Source organism: Pelodiscus sinensis, chromosome 2 (genome assembly GCF_052426305.1).
Source record: "Pelodiscus sinensis isolate ZL-2025 chromosome 2, ASM5242630v1, whole genome shotgun sequence".
Taxonomy (NCBI): domain Eukaryota; kingdom Metazoa; phylum Chordata; order Testudines; family Trionychidae; genus Pelodiscus; species Pelodiscus sinensis.
In genome coordinates, this window is record NC_143053.1 from 216637137 (window position 1) to 216653389 (window position 16253).

At 42.9% G+C, this 16253-nt stretch overlaps 1 protein-coding gene across 1 annotated transcript in view; it reads left to right on the top strand.

Annotated features, from left to right (window-relative positions):
• The window catches only part of CYP51A1 (cytochrome P450 family 51 subfamily A member 1), a 36344-nt gene that overhangs the window by 13513 nt on the left and 6578 nt on the right, over positions 1-16253 (top strand). Inside the window, exons 5-8 of the mRNA XM_075922395.2 lie at positions 3820-3994; positions 8722-8841; positions 10819-11014; positions 13888-13983. Coding sequence (XP_075778510.2) covers positions 3820-3994; positions 8722-8841; positions 10819-11014; positions 13888-13983 — 587 coding nt within the window. The remainder of the gene's footprint in view (positions 1-3819; positions 3995-8721; positions 8842-10818; positions 11015-13887; positions 13984-16253) is intronic.

Sequence of the window (16253 nt, forward strand, 5' to 3'; positions counted from 1 at the left end):
ATTTGTCCCCAACCTAATAGTTCAGGCTACATTAGGATAGTTTTGCCAGGGTTAGGTTATTTGTGCCTAATATCTTCGCTAACCAGCAACTCATGATTTCAAAATATTATTCCCTTATTCCAGAATCAAAATCAATGGCTCATATCCTTTAAGTTAAGGAAGTACAGATGGTCTATTTCTTTAAAAACAGTCTGACTTAAGCAAAGTTAGATTAAAATCCAAAAAAAATAGACCTCTACCTGTCCATTATATTGGTGAGTATTTATTCCCAAATTTCATTGACTTGGATAGGGCTTACACCATCATGAGTATTTTACTCCTGGGGCAATTCTGCATCACTATACAATAAGAATATAATAGTGTAGTTGATTAACTGATCAGTGAGCAAAAGCTTATAGGTTAATGCTATAGACTATACACACATTTCCCCCCGCCCCCCCATGCCATTAAAGTTTTGAGCAGGCAGGTCAGTAGCCTGGGTCAGTCCTGGCTTACGAGAGGTCCAGGACCTACTCCTGCTGTAACTGCACTTAAAGGCTATGTCTAGACTGCAAGCCTCTTTCGAAAGAGGCTTTTTCGAAAGATACTTTCGAAAAAGCCTCTTTTTCGAAAAAGAGTGTCTAGACTGTAAGCAGAACTTTTGAAAAAGCACCCGCTTTTTCGAAAGAAAGCAGCGAGTGAGTCTGGATGCTCTCTTTCTAAAAAGCCCTGTTGGCATTCAAGAACGCGTTTTTTTGAAAGAGCACTTTCGAAAAAAGGCGTTCTTCCTTGTGAAATGAGGTTTACTGCCGTCAAAAGAAAAGCCGCGTTCTTTCAATTTAATTTCGAAAGAACGCGGCTGCAGTCTAGATGCAGGTGAATTTTTTTTGAAAAAAGGCTACTTTTTTCAAAAAAAACCCTGAGTCTGGACACAGCCAAAGTGAATTAGGAGCCAGGTGGGCAAGCAGCCTGGCTCAGTTCCTGTATCAGAGGAAGCATTGCAGGGCGACAAGCATCTGGCCCATAAGGGGAGCTGGTTTTTAAACTGGCTCCCCTTGTGGACCACCTCCGGCCGGTCACCCCATGTTGCTGCCTCTGTATCAGAGGCAATAACATGGAATGTCAGGGGGCCCTTTGATAGCAGGGCCAGACTGCACTGGCTGCTGTCCCCACCCCTGGGGACTATAGAATAGTCGAGTAACCCAAGGGTTCTCAAACTTTGTGATACCAAGGCCTCCCTCTAAGTTGTTTGTGACCCCCTGAGGAGTTGGGACTCATAGTTTGAGAAATGCGGGAGTAACCTATAAGAATTCATGAAGTTAATTCATTATTTAATTAACCAATATTTAATATTCCTACTATACAATGCAGAATTGATGGTCAGTGCTGAATTTCATTTGTTGCTGGCTACCACTAAGGACTGCTGGAGCCTGCAGAATCTGGTTTGCAAATAGAGGATATTGCCGGGGCGGGGGAGCTGGAGGTTGTCCAGCAGCTCCAGTTCCCAGCGTGTTCTGAAGGAAGAAAGCAGCATACAGACAAATCTGGGACCCAACTTAAGGATGTTTCTCCCTCTAGATCCCTGCGCTCTGGGGATTATAGGGAGTGTGGGTTTCTGGGCCAGGGAGTGCCCTTTGGCTGGGCTTGTGAGGCATCGAAGTGCATGTGTCAAACAGGCTTCTCCAGCATCTACCAAATAGTCCCTTTCAGTACATTCTCACACTGCTTGAGCACCCCCAGCTTTCTTTCTCCCAGCAGTGCCTTCTGTTCGGGAGCTTCTGTGTGGTAACCCTATAGGGGCAGGTAGAACAAACTAGAGTCTACTAACAGACCAGAGGAGTGGAGATTTTCCATGCGATGTGGCTATGTGACACACCCAGACTGAGGCACCCAGCAAAAGCATAAGAGGAACAAGATTGTCATAACGGTTTCTTTAACTCTCCACTCCTGGTGGAATCTCATTAGTTGTCTGTATTGGTACAGAGATACTTGCTGATGGGTATTCAGAAGCAAATTATCAAAATAATTGAAACTGATGTGATTATGTTGTGCTATTATGACAAATATATGAAGAATTTTAATTTTTTTTGGTGCAGAATTCCCCCAGAAGTAGCATGTAAATGAATAAGATTTGCACAGTTAGGCCCACAGAACATACTATGATTGACTGAATTACTTGGGTTTCTAGAATGATTTATTTGTAAAGCTTTGTCAGATTTATTAATATAATATTTAATTGCCACCTACCTCTTTTTTTCTGAGAAGTAACTTCCCCCCCCCCAATAACTATTATTGACACTTGTTTTTGTATTCTTTCCAAATAAATCAGCTTTCCTCAAACCTAAGTAAGCTTTTCCACCTTTCCTTGTTTGTATATGGGAGTAGCTCAATGTCTTGCTTTTGTAGCCTTTGATTTTGTTATTGTCAAATAAGCTGTCAGTCTCTTTCTCTTTTCTACAGGCCATGATGGACTGTCAGTATGGTCCAGTCCACCACAAAAGTGGTGGATTAAGGAACAACAGATAAAAAGATAACTAAGCTTGATTTATAAGACACAACAGTGATTAACATAGGGTACATCTACAAAGCGGCACTATTTCAGGATAACATAATTTGTTATCCCGAAATAGCATTCTGCATGTATTAAAGGCATGTATTTCAAAATACATTTGAAATAATGGGTTTCTTATTCCGGCTTTCTGTAAACCTCGTTGCACGAGAATTAAGGAGATGCTAGAATAGTGATTTATTTCAAAATTAGCACTGTATAGACCACCAAATATTGAAATTAGCTATTTCAAAATAAGCTACCTAATTTGCATAGCTCAAATTGCATAGCTTATTTTGAAGCATGAGCTACTGTGTAGACGTACCCATATATACCAGTTCCCCAAATGTAAAGTAATAGTAAAAGGCGTTTCTGTAGCCCCTTAACCTCAACTGCCCATAAATTCAGTCTCTTGCATTCATTCTTAGTGAACCAGCTGCCATTCCCTTCCTCTTTGCTGTTTTCCCTATCCTCACTAGTAAATGAGTCTGTATTTTAAAACCCCCAGACTCCTACCCCTTTTCTCAGCATATTTTGTCACATAATGTGACAGCCATATGTTTTTCTCCCTCTCTAATAGAGCAAATCGGATATCCTCAAATATCTTACTCTTTCCTGTCTACTGCAGATAGGGCATTGTGCAGAGTAGGCATTGAGTTTAACTTTCTGATCTGAGAATTAGTGTTCCAGGAGTAGCATCTTGGTACTGTTTTCTATCTGAAACCTGATCACATCATTCATTTTCACCCTCTATTCAGAGTTCTGATCAGGGATCCTAGTACAACATAGCCCTAATCTCCACTCGAAAAATTTATCTTGGAAATACTTTAAAATATTTTCCCTCTCTTGGTTGATGTGCATCTTACGTTCCTCTTCCCCCCCACCCCAAAGTGCTCCAAATCAACTTTGTGAGGTGGTGGCATGCAAGTTCAACTATTATAGTTACTTCTGCATTTTATAGGAGTATATAATGATCAAGTGCCCATTTGGGCACATCTCACTTGCACAAACGGGCTGACAGCTGCCTCAGCTAGTGAATATCCTTTAGTTTTCTACTGTGCTTTCTTTTTCTCTCCCAGATAATCTGTTCTGGAAGTATCTTCTCCCCATTGTCCCAAAACAGGGATCCATTTGTGGAAAAACTCTTTCAGAAACACTTGGAAAATATTTTAAATTCTCTGTATTTAGTTAATTCCTTTTTTGGCCAGAAGTGAAAGTAGTGGCCCGTAAAATTCGACATCATTTCTCCAAAATATGTGCTGACTTACTTTTCCTTTTCTCCCTTTATTCAGACTTGTTTGAAGCACTTTCAGAGCTCATTATTTTGACAGCAAGCCACTGTTTACATGGAAAGGAGATCAGAAGCTTACTCAGTGAGAAGGTGGCACAACTGTATGCTGATCTGGATGGAGGATTTACTCATGCAGCTTGGCTTTTGCCAGGTTGGCTACCTTTACCTAGCTTCAGGTAACAAAGATAAATTAAATAAGATGTATTTAAGAAATGATACTTGTTTTCAGCTCTTAGAATATGTGTTAAATAAATGTGAATTTTAAATAAAAATGGAATGCAAGGATATTTCCTGTAGGGGAGTTGATCACAGTACTGTTCATTTTGTACCCTCAACTAGAAATTAGGAAGACTGTTGCTTTTAATTGACATCTAAAAGCATAAGAATTGTAGAATGCCTAAAAGCATAACACATACTGAATATCTAAATGTTATTTTGACAAATACCAAGTACAGTAAACTTCTGATAATCAGGCACCTTTAGGACCCAGAGGGTGCCGGATTATCAGATATGCTGGACTATCAGAAGAGGAGGTTATGAGGGGTCTGGGGTGGGGTGGGGGGGATGCCACCCCAGACCCCTCATAGCCCTCCTTCCCATAGTCCGGCTCTGCCCCAGATGTCCCTGATTCAGTCGCTGCTGGTCAGTTTCAGCAGCGGCTGATTTGGGGACGCCTGCAGCAGAGCAGCCGGAGTGCTGCCGGGTTGGTCCGGTAGTGCTGACCCTGCGAGACCAACCCGGCAGCACCCCAGCTGCTCTTGGGGACACCTGGGGCAGAGCAGCTGGGGTGCTGCTGGGTTGGTCCCGCAGCGCCTCTCCTCAGTGCTACTGGACCAACCCAGCAGCCCTGCAGCTGCTCTGTTTCAGGTGTCCCCAAGTCAGCTGCTGCTGAAACTGATCAGGGGCTGACTCCAGGAAGCCCGAGGCAGAGATGCTCTGCCTCGGGCTTCCCGGAGTCAGCTGCTGATCAGTTTCAGCAGCCGCTGAATCAGGACGCCTGGGGCAGAGAAGTTGGGAGGCTGCCGGATTGGTCCCACAGTGCCGAGGAGCGGCGCTACTGGACCAATCCGGCAGCTGGAGTCAGCTGCTGATCAGTATCATCAGTGGCTGGATCGGGGACAACTGGGGTGCTGCCGGGTTGGTCCTGCAGCCCCGAGGGGCAGCGCAACGGGATATACCCGGAGGCACTCCAGCTGCTCTGCCTCCAGCTTCCCCGATTCAGCTGCTGGTCAGTTTTGGCAGCGGCTGAATCGGGGAAGCTGGGGGCAGAGCAGCTCCAATGGTCCGGCTGCCCGGAGCACTTCCAGGTTCCTGATGGTGCCGGACCATCGGAGTTTTACTGTACCCTAAATTGGAGCCAAAGCATTAAGAATGTAGATTTGGGAGTTTCCAAACATGTTAATTTGACATAACCGAACTGCCTAAATTTAGAAGATGTAATTAAATATACACTGATTTAGTTCAAAGTAGTTTTTGAAGCTTTGTTTGTTTTCACAAAGCAAATAACTTTCATGTAAGATATTAATTATATTGGGTCTGATCCTTCAAGTTCTGCATAAGCATATGGGTTTGCATCAGGTCTTAAATTCTTACCTATTAAAACTTTAGAATTAAAGTGGCTACCACAAATAATTAACATGATACAACAAAAGTTTTGTTATCTGACATGTTGGGAGAGTGGTGGTGGGGGTGTGTTAGTCAGTCAAATATTCTGTTTATTTAAGAGTTCCAACTGAGGCAGTGGTACAGACCCAGGTCTGGGACCAGAAATCAGAGGTTCAGAGTGCAGGAAGGGGATCCGGAATGGGGCAGGGGATTGTTATAGGAGATGACGGCTCTGGCTGGGGGTCAGGGATGAGGGGTTTAGAGTACAGGAAGGGGTTTCAGGATGGGGCCAAGGGGTTTGGCATACAGGAGGAGATATGAGGTTCAGGAGGGAGTGTGGGGGTGTGTGTATGGGGGGATGGGTCAGACCTGGAATTTGTATGTGGGAGGGGTTTGAGTGCTTCATCTGGACAACATATCTTGGGCAGCTCCCAGAGAGTGGCATCAGCCTTCCCCCGCCCCCCTCCCCCTTGGGTCCTCAGTACTATCAGGGACTGATCTTGCTGGTGCAATCTAGGGATATTAAAATGTTTAATTAAGGAACTGTAACAGCTGAAATTTTCATTGGTTACATAGTTACATGTGAGGTGGCATTCGGCTCCCACCTGTTCCTCCTGGAGCCCTCCGCTGTTGCCTCAGATACAGAGGGAGAAGTGCAGGGCAGCAGGCAGCTCCCTGGAAAGTAGTGCGTGTCGGGTGCCTGCATGTAACCATGAAGGTCAACTGATATCACAGTTAACACTTTCACCATCTCTAGTGTTACCCATCTCATCCTTCTGTCCTGGGGGAGGAATGTGTGGTACTAGCCACAGTGGTGTTGCCAAACTGGATGTGTCAGCCTCTATCCCTGAGGACTATAAAGTGTTCTAGGATGTTTAGGGTGGAAGCTGCAGCCCTGGAAATACCCACCAAGGAGATTTGGGACATGCTGCACAAGGTTCTTGACATCCATCACTCCTATATCTCCTTTGATGTATGCATTTTGTTCTTCCTGGATAGGACTAAATCCTTCCAAATTTTGCCCAGATTAATCCTGGTCTATGCTGAGGGACTTAAAAGGCCAGGCCATATCTCACAGAGAATATCAGTCTGGTTTGTTCAGTGTATCTGGACATGTTTACAGTTAGTTTATCTGTAGCCACCCAACAAGGTGCAAGCACACTCCAGTTGGGCCCATACTGTCAATATGGCGTTGCTGCCGAACTTCCCCATTCAGACTTTTCAAGGAAGCAACCTTAAACCTCAGTGCACGCTTTTGTTGATAATTTCTATAGTCTGCTCCTTGACCATGGTTTTGGTTAGTTTATGAAATATGTTCACGAGATCAAATAACCAATGTCATTCATGTTTATTGCTCTAAGTCAATAATGTAAAGAGAAGAAGTTTTCTATACCATGGCTGGGCAATAAGTGCCAAATGCACATTCCCGGCCAAAGGGAGCTGCGGGAAGTGGTGTCCCAGTCCACACTTCTTTCCACAGTTCCCATTGGCCAGAAATGGAGATTTGCAGCCAATGGGAGCTGCAAATGGCCACACTTGCATATGCGCAAGTAATTAGAGTGGGCCGCTTACTGCCCACCCCGTTATGTTATCTGTCCCTGGGAAGTCATCTTGTGCAGTGATATAACATGCTCCTTATGTGGAAAATGTGCTCACAGAGTTAGATATTTCCGATGGCAGTATTTGTATGATAATTTACAGGTTACATATATCTTTTACACATCACTAAGGGTATGTCTACACTGCATGGGTATTTCAGGATATTAGAGGCATCCTGAAATAGCTACCCCGCGTTTACACAAGCCACCCGTTATTTCAAAATATTTTTCGAAATAATGGGCGTGCTATTTTATCCCGGTAAACCTCATTGCACGAGGGATAAGGGATGGCTCAAAATAGCAAATTATTTTGAAATTTGGTGCTGTGTAGATGTGCCAAATTTCAAAAAAAGCTACTTCAAAATAGTCGAGATAAGATACGCAATTTGCGTATATTATTTCGAGTTTAGGGTGCTGTGTTGTAGATGCACCATAAAATCCAACCCATTAATTTGCTCCAATTCCTAACCTGTTTTATTTCTTTTCTTTTGTTTTGATACAGTAATTCCTCATTTAACACTATAGATATAGTCCAGAAAATGATCGTGTTAAGTGAAAACATGTTATGCGGAGTCAATTTTCCCATTGAAAATAATGGAAAAGGTTGGGGTTGCGTTTCAAGCAGTGGTGTCTGTTGGGACCGGGACATAAGGTTGGGGGAGAAAGGGAACTGGATTACAGCAAGGAGGGGAAGTGTTTGGCTCTGGGGAAGGGAAAGGGGAGGAGAGGAGAGGGGAGGGGGATTGAGTTAGGAGTATGCCCCTATGACAGGTCTGCTGGAACCCGCACTGCGTCCGGCGAGGGGGGGGGTCTCCGGGGAACAGGCGTGGCAAGCGGTGAACCCTCCGCCGCTTTGCAGGGAGGCAGGTGAAACCCCGCACGGCTGCCGGCAATGGGCCGGCTGGGGAAATTGTGTTATTCCGGGGACGGTCGTGTAATTTAAAAAAATGTTTTCACAATAGCACGATTTTTTTTTAAGGAACATGTTAAGCAGGCATGTGTTAAATGAGGAATTACTGTACTAGCATTCCTGGTACCGGTCCATGAAGGTGCTTCCCTAAATTCCACTAAGCCATGGAAATAATATAATTTGATTTTTGACAAGTTTTTATCTGCTTATGCCAAATGCTTGCTTGAGGAAAATGCAAGCTCAGGTATTGCACAATACTTAGCTTAAATGAACAGGGTCATCAGAGAGATCAGTTTTGGCTACATCACTTTTGCGATATTTGTGCTCATTTGCAGAGTGAGTTGAGGCATCTCATAACAGCTGTCTCGAGCCCATCTTCTTTAGCTCGATGGAGCCTGAACAAATCTTCCAAGTTGTATCTTCCTTTGTGGATCTGGTGTGCACATAGTACTATCATGTATGCCTTATCCACACCCTCATCTTGGAATTCCTTCATGCAAGTGTGCCTATCAGATCACATATCTATTTGCTCTGGACTGGTTCTGCTCCTTAAAATGGTATATAAGTTTACTATGAACTGGTTAATTATAATTGGATAGTAAATGACTGACATGTCATTTGAAATATTACTTTTAAAGAGTAGTGAAAACTGTAAGTATTTTTATTTTAACAATCTTTTGGATTTTTAATGATTATTTGCAAAGAAAAATTCTGCACATTTGATAAGTATTTACAGCCTTTTGTGTGTTTGTTTTTATACAGATTCTAATAAAAATGCTTTGAATTACAGGCGTAGAGACAGAGCACATAGAGAAATAAAGAACATTTTCTATAAAGTAATCCAAAAACGCAGGCAGTCTGGGGAGAGGGAGGATGACATGCTCCAAACATTGATGGATGTTACCTATAAGTAAGTGAAATTGTTGAATGCTTGCCGTTCAGAAGTGTAAAGAGGAACAGCTTAGTATTTTAATAGCAGAGGCTTCATTTATCAAAATTTTTCCAAGTCCTTGCATTATTTTCATCACCCATTCCATCCTTCTCATATCTATTCTTTGGGATTTGTCTTTCTCTCCTTTTATGCAACTTTCTCTAGGTTTTTGGGGAGAACACCTCTTTCCATGCCATTGTGATGAGGATGTGTGGAATTTAAGCCTTTTTACTACCTCCCTCTAGCGGCTGAAGGATTTCAAAAGCTTCAGGGGGTAGCTGAGTTAGTCTATACAGGATAAACTTAAAAAACAACAAATAGTCTGGTAGTACATTAAAGACTAACAAAACATGTAGATGGTATCATGAGCTTTTGTGGGCACAGCCCACTTCTTCAGATGACCAGAGTGTTGGACGTCCAACACTGGTCATCTGAAGAAGTGGGCTGTGCCCACGAAAGCTCATGATACCATCTACATGTTTTGTTAGTCTTTAAAGTACTACCAGACTATTTGAAGGTTTTCAGTTTGAATAGGTGCAGACTGTGTGAAGCATCAGAACTGTCGATTTCTTAAAATCAAGATTTGATTTTAAAATAGACAGAAAAATCAGACTAAAATAAAATAAAAGTTTTGCATAACATATTCCATCTGAATACAGTGCAATGCTAAGGGAGGTTGGCTTCCTTATCTTAATTATAGAGAAGATGTTTCATGGCTAAAAAACAAATCCCTTCCCTCCTATCATAGGCAGCCTGAAAGCCTTGTTTTCCATGTCACTCAGCCTACTTACTGATTCTTAGGATAAGGAACTCTAATTCCTCTAGATGAAGTCACCTCAACCTTTCCATAATGCAAATTTGACCAGGGGTCTCTTCCAGAGATGATATGCCACAGTTGGTTTGGTGATCCCGAAGCCAGTAACGTTGTCTTCTAGTCATCTCTGGAAAGCTCCCCAGTCATCTTCTCTTTAAGAGCCCTCTTGAGAGTTCAATTTCTGAATATTAGTCAAAGGGATTTTTTAAAAATTAGCATTTCCATTACGTGCTGCTGCAGTTAGTACCCCTGCTGCATTAAGGATGTTAAATTTAGATGAATGGACGCTTGCTATGTTTCAAAGGTGGAAGCACCGCAGGGTGCATGGGGCCAGTGGAGGACTCAAGCAGTCCCCCTGTACGCTCCCTGCGCTCCCTTTTTTTGAAATGTATTGCTTTGAGTCCTCCACTGGCCCCATGCGCCCTGCTACATTTTAAAGGCAGAAGAGCTGCCAGTTCCCTGCTGCACCTCTGCCCCTCTGCACAGACACAGTGATGGGGGCAACCAGCTTTTGAGCCTGCTCCCCTGCCCCCTTGCTGCCTTTCTTTGAGAGAGGCTCCAAGGGGGGAGGGTGGGCTGCGACTATTTGACTCAACTGTCTGATAAGCATATGCTTATTGGATAGTCGACTACTCGCTAACATCCCTGCGCTGCATGCCTCCAATTTCTCTGTTGCCCTCAAATAGCTTTTGAAACCTTTCAGCAGTTTCTCTTACTGTGAAATATATATTGATAGTTCTCACACCTCTGTTCTCTATAGAAAGAGAAAAAAACCTGTTCATTGATGAGTCAATAAAAAAATAGATATTAGACTTCAGTGTGGACTTCCCAGGTTCATTACTAGCTATGTTTTAAGTTTAGATCCAAAAGTTTGGAGGTAATTTGTTACAGATGCTTAGCCAAGTTTTGGAGGCTTTCCAGCAGCTGTCAGAGAACTATTGCTTTTCTGTATTATGGCAACCCTTCTCTCTAGCTCCTTGCTATGTCATCTCTCTTCTTTCCTCTGAATCTGCTGCTCCTCTTAACTGGAGGGAAGGGGAAAAACACTTAATGTAAATGTAACTACGATCAAATACTTAACATGGTGTATGACATTCTATCTGGATATCTAAAGCTTGAATGTATTTATTTTCTTAATCTAGGGATAGCCGTCCGTTGACAGATGATGAGATTGCAGGAATGCTTATTGGGTTGTTGTTAGCAGGCCAGCATACATCTTCTACCACCAGTGCTTGGCTTGGCTTTTTTTTAGCAAGAGACAAATCGATACAGGAACAATGCTATGCAGAACAGAAAGCAGTTGGTGGAGAAGACTTGAAGCCTCTAAATTATGAGCAGGTGTGTGTTACATAACTCTTCCATGCTACCTTTAAATTTTTGCAAATTAATTTATAAAAGTGTTTAAGCTGTTAATTAAATACTCTTGCAATTACAGCATCTCTGCCAAAAATATGTTAATGCTCATGTCTTTGAGCTTGTAGCAGAGAGGAAGCTGTTTTAGTCTATATCTGCAAAAACCTTGCAAGGAGTCCTGTTGCACCCTAAAAACTAGCAGATTTATTTGAGCATAAGCTTTTGTTAGCAAAAACTCTCACTTTGTTAGATGCATAGAGTGGAAATTAGATATTTGTGTCCTTTTCTTCTTTTGTGTGCAGCTTGTAGTTCAGTCTCTACACAAAAGAAGAAATGGATAAAAAGCAGACCTCAAGAACAGTAACATACAAAAAACAGCGAACACGTGGACACTCAGTAACAGATTGAAAAGTGGCCATCCTTCAACTAAAAAAATCTTCAAAAACAGACTTCAAGGAGAAAGTGCAGAGCTGCAATTCATTTGTAAACTTAACACTATTAATCTGGCTCGGAGGGTTAGCTGTGTAAGTCTGTAACTAAAAAAATCTTAAAACACAACAATGGTCCTGTAGCACCTTAGAGACTAACCAAAATACTATTTATATATCATAAGCTTTTGTGGGCACTACCCACTTCTTCAGATGACAAACATCTGAAGAAGTGGGTTGTGGTCACAAAAGTTCATGATGCTATTTTTGTGTTTTGGTAAGTCTCTAAGGTTTTTGCGGAAGAAGCTACGTATTTGCATATCTTCTTCCGATTCTTTTTGCATAAGACGTTTTGCCATTGTGTAGCCCTGTGTAGACGAGGCCAAATGTCAGAAAAAACCCCTCTTTCACAAGACCCTGTAAACAATGATTTATGAGGAAAAGGGGTCTTGCAAAAGAGGTGTTTTTCTCCAACATTTGGCCCCGTCTATATGGGGCCAAATAGAGGCAAAACCTCTTCCACAAAAAGAATCGGAAGAAGATATGCAAATGCGAGCGTGATTTATATAGCTTCTTCCGCCAAAAAAAGGCAGTGTAGCTGTAACTTAAGGTGCTACGAGACCATTGTTGTGTTAAGTTTTTTCACTATTAATCTGAGTTTGAATAGGGACTGAGACTGGGTGGCTCACTATAAAATCAATTTTTCCTCTTTTTATATTCACACCTCCTCATCAACTTGTAAGGAGTGGGCCACATCCACCCTAACCCAATAGGCATTGTTAGCATTGATCTTCCACTTGATAAGGTAACTCCTTTCCTTTCATATGCTAGTATATTTATGTCTTGCCTCTAATTTCTACTCCATGTATCTGACAGTGTTTTTTTGCCTACAAAAAGCTTGTGCCCAAATAAATCTATTACTCCTTAAGGTGCCACAGGACTCCTTGTTATCTTTGAACTCGGAGAATGAAAACAAGTTTTGGTGGTAATTTGTAATATCACAGACTAGATAGTGGAATCTTTTATTAAAATTAATTAAATGAAGAGCAGGAACGGTATCTAGTGAAGGATATATTTGGAATTATGTATTTAAAATAGGAGCATGAGTTTCCAGATGTAAAGACACTGCTTCATGAATGTTAAATATTCTTAAATCCATAAGAAAATGGATAAAGTTTACTGTACAGGCAGTCCCCCGGGTTACATCAATCCGTCTTAAGACGGATCCCTAGTTACGAATGGGGAGGGAGAGGAGCGCAGCTAGTGCGGGGTGCCTCCCCCACTGTTGCTGCTTCCCGCCCCCCCAGCAGACCAGGGAGACACGGAGCGGCTTTTCTTGCCGCGGAGGACGCGGGCGGCGGGACGGCCGAGACGCGCTGTGGTCCCGCTGCCCATGTCCTTCGTGGAGAGAAAAGCCGCTCCGCATCTCCCTGGTCTGTTAGCGCTATGAGACCAACCTGGCAGCACCCCAACTGCTCTGCTCCCAGCTTCCCCGATTCAGCTGCTGGTCAGTTTCAGCAGCAGGTGAATGGGGGATGCCTGTCTGGCTGCCCCAGCACTTCTGGGTTCCTGATGGTGCCGGACCATCAGGAGTCCCGGAGCATTGGATGCCGGACTAATGGAGTTTTACTGTATCTTGTTAGCGTCACGTGAAATTAACAAGTCCCTTCCAGCCTGGCAGAGGTGAAGCTGAAAAATTACCCAGTGGTGTGGGTGGGCAAGAACGGGGAGAAGCAGGACAGAAAGGAAGAGGGGATAAGCCCCAACCCCACAACGTGGCTGGAGCGGAGCAGGGTAAGCCCCAAGGGGATGGGTCTGGTTGCAAAGTAGGTGAGTGGACAATGAGGACCCACCTGTGGCTAAACTCCTGTTCCCAACACAGAATTTTTCTTTAAAATTGATCCTGTGGATAAATTCTCTCACACACCTCACAGGAAGGGATTTCCATTTTCTGCTCAGCAGAATACAACAGCTTTGATTGTATCAATATTTCACTGTGCTCTGCAATGACTATTGATTACACTTAATACCCATTTCACTGAACCATCTGTAGCAAATTCTATTTGGAACAGTAATATGCATTGAATAAACTTTTTTTAGTTATAAAAAACCAAAGATTCTGACTATTAAATGAATAACTGGGATCTTTCAGGTACCCCAAAAGGAAGATTTGGATATAGCATGAAACACTGAAACTTATGATCAATTTTTAATTAAAATATCAACCAAAAAACCTTCATATCAAAACAGTATGTTTTTTTTCTTAGAATAAGGAAGTTGTATGAGAATCAGGGTCTTTTCCACCTAACTCCAGCTCTCCCCCGCCCCCCTCAAAATATGTACCAGTTCCGACTTACATACAAATTTAACTTAAGAACAAACCTACTGTCCCTATCTTGTTCGTAACCCGGGGACTGCCTGTATTTGCAGCTGAAGGATCTGAACATGCTGGACCGCTGTCTAAAAGAAACTTTAAGGCTGAGACCTCCTATTATGACCATGATGAGAATGGCCAGAACTCCCCAGGTGAGCATGTTTGTTGACTCTATCTTGATCAGTGCTGTGACTAATGTAAATTAATTGTAACTCTGTAGTAGATAGGGAATGACACGGTCAGGCTACATTTACACCGCAACATTTTTTTGCGCAAAAACTCATGGAGTGTCCTCACTTCAAGCGCATTTGCGCAAGTAAATTTACAGTGACTCAACAGAACAGAGAGGATTTTTGTGGTATAGGGACTCCTCTTTCTACGATGAATAACTCCTTTTTGCACAAGAGCTCTGTGTGGATGGGAAACGGGTTTTTTTGCACAAAAACAGCCTATCGAAGCACAGCTGTCCTAGTGTCCATTCTGTTAATGGCAATCAGAGGTTTATTGTGAGCTAGTGTCCATGCAGTCTGGATGTTCTCTTGAGCAAAAGTGCATTGCTTTTCCGATGCGGTTTTGCGTTGTGGATGTGCTCTTGTGCAAAAAGTTTTTGCAGAAGATCTCTTCCACAAAAGGCTTCTTGCGCAAGAATCCTGCAATGTAGACATAGCCTCATAAAGGATACAATCCAAACTAGGTTTGCAATTTAGCAGATGTGCCACCAACAATGAGATTAATAAATTGTGTCTAGAGCTACACAGTTTGCAAGATTAATTAACAGAGAATAGGAGGACTGGAATATGATGGTTTGAGCTTATTTCTCTCAGACCAGGGAAAATGCAGAGTTTAGGAGAGAAGTAGTGGTATTTTGTATCTCCACAAATCACTGATCTGTGGGTCTGTTATGCACTTTCCTTGTCAGGACATAAAGGTCAGGATTTCCCCTGGCCTTGACACTTGTGAACATGATGTAATGTTTTTTTGTACTATGTTATTTGTCAGTAAACGAATCTTGCTTCCTCCTGAAGGGCCTTCTCTCTCTTATGTTAATACTTGTTCCTTTGTACTTTTTGGAAAACACATTGCTATTTAATATCTAGTGTGAAATTTCATCTCGTCTCATTGTCTTAGTTTGATTTGCAGTTGTTTCTTAACTGTTAGTACTTTACTCTCCTTACCTGATACTCATCACATATGCCTCAACATAGGTTGAGCACTGATTTCAGCTGACTTGTAAATGAGATCCTATATGACACTTGATATTAAGCAGTCTGATTCTCTCCTTTTATTTCCCTTTGAGCATAAACAACAATTTAAAAAAATCTCGCTACATTAGGGACCATGTACACAGTTAACCAATGAGTCTGGGCTCATCAGTTACATGCTGGCTCCTGGTATGAGCATCGTATGCATTGGCTCCTGGGGAGTCCAGGTGGGAGTCGGTATGTGCAGGGAGCCACTTTCCGCTCTATGCTTCTGCCACCATAGGAGAAGCAGCAGGGCGGAGGAGGGCAGGCTGGAGCATGTTTGTGTGGGGAGCCAGCTTTTAAGGCTACTTAAGTACATTCATTTTAATATCTCTACTCTAGAGTGAGTGAGTGAGTGAGTGAGTGAGTGAGTGAGTGAGTGAGAGAGACACACTGATGTTGGTTTGGAATATGGACTGGATTTTGGTCAATAAATATTCTTAACTGCTGTTTTATGATATACACCAGTGGTCTCCAACCTTTTTACACCCAAGATCACTTTAAATGACAGAAGCATCCAACATCTACTGCCCCGCCCCCTCTCTTCTCCTCCTCTCCATCACTTGCTATCCCCAACCCTTAAACTGCTGCTTTTTTTTCTCCCTCAATTCTTCTGTAGGAAGAGGTTTTTCCAACATTTGGCCTGTCTAGACTGGACCAAATGTCAGAAAAAACCCTTCTTTTGGAAGCCTCCTTATTCCTTGTGGAAAGAGGAATATAGTGGTGACCGAAAGAGCATGTTTGCTCTTCCACTAAAAGAAGTGGAAGAACAAACACATACCTGGATGCAGAAGAGTTTTTCTGGGATATCTCTAAAATCCTGAAAAACTCCCACAGTCTAGCCGTACCCTTGCTGGGTTGAGACAGGATGTGTAGGCTCTGGGGTGGGATTTGGGTGTGGGAAGGGGTGAGAGGTGCAAGCTCTGCGAGGAAATCTGGATGCAGGAGGAGGTGGAGAAGGGAACGCTGGCTCGGGGAGGGGGCTCCAGGCCAGGCAATGTTGGGGTCAGATGTAGGGTTGGGGTACTAAGCAAGCCACAGGCTTGTGGATATGAGAGTTCAGACATTTGGGTTGGGGTATGTGAGTGGCTCAGGGCAGGGGGGTTCCAGTGTATGATAGGATCACATGTAGGGTCTGGGGAAAAGAGGAGTGCAGGAGTGTTCTGATGCTGTGGCCA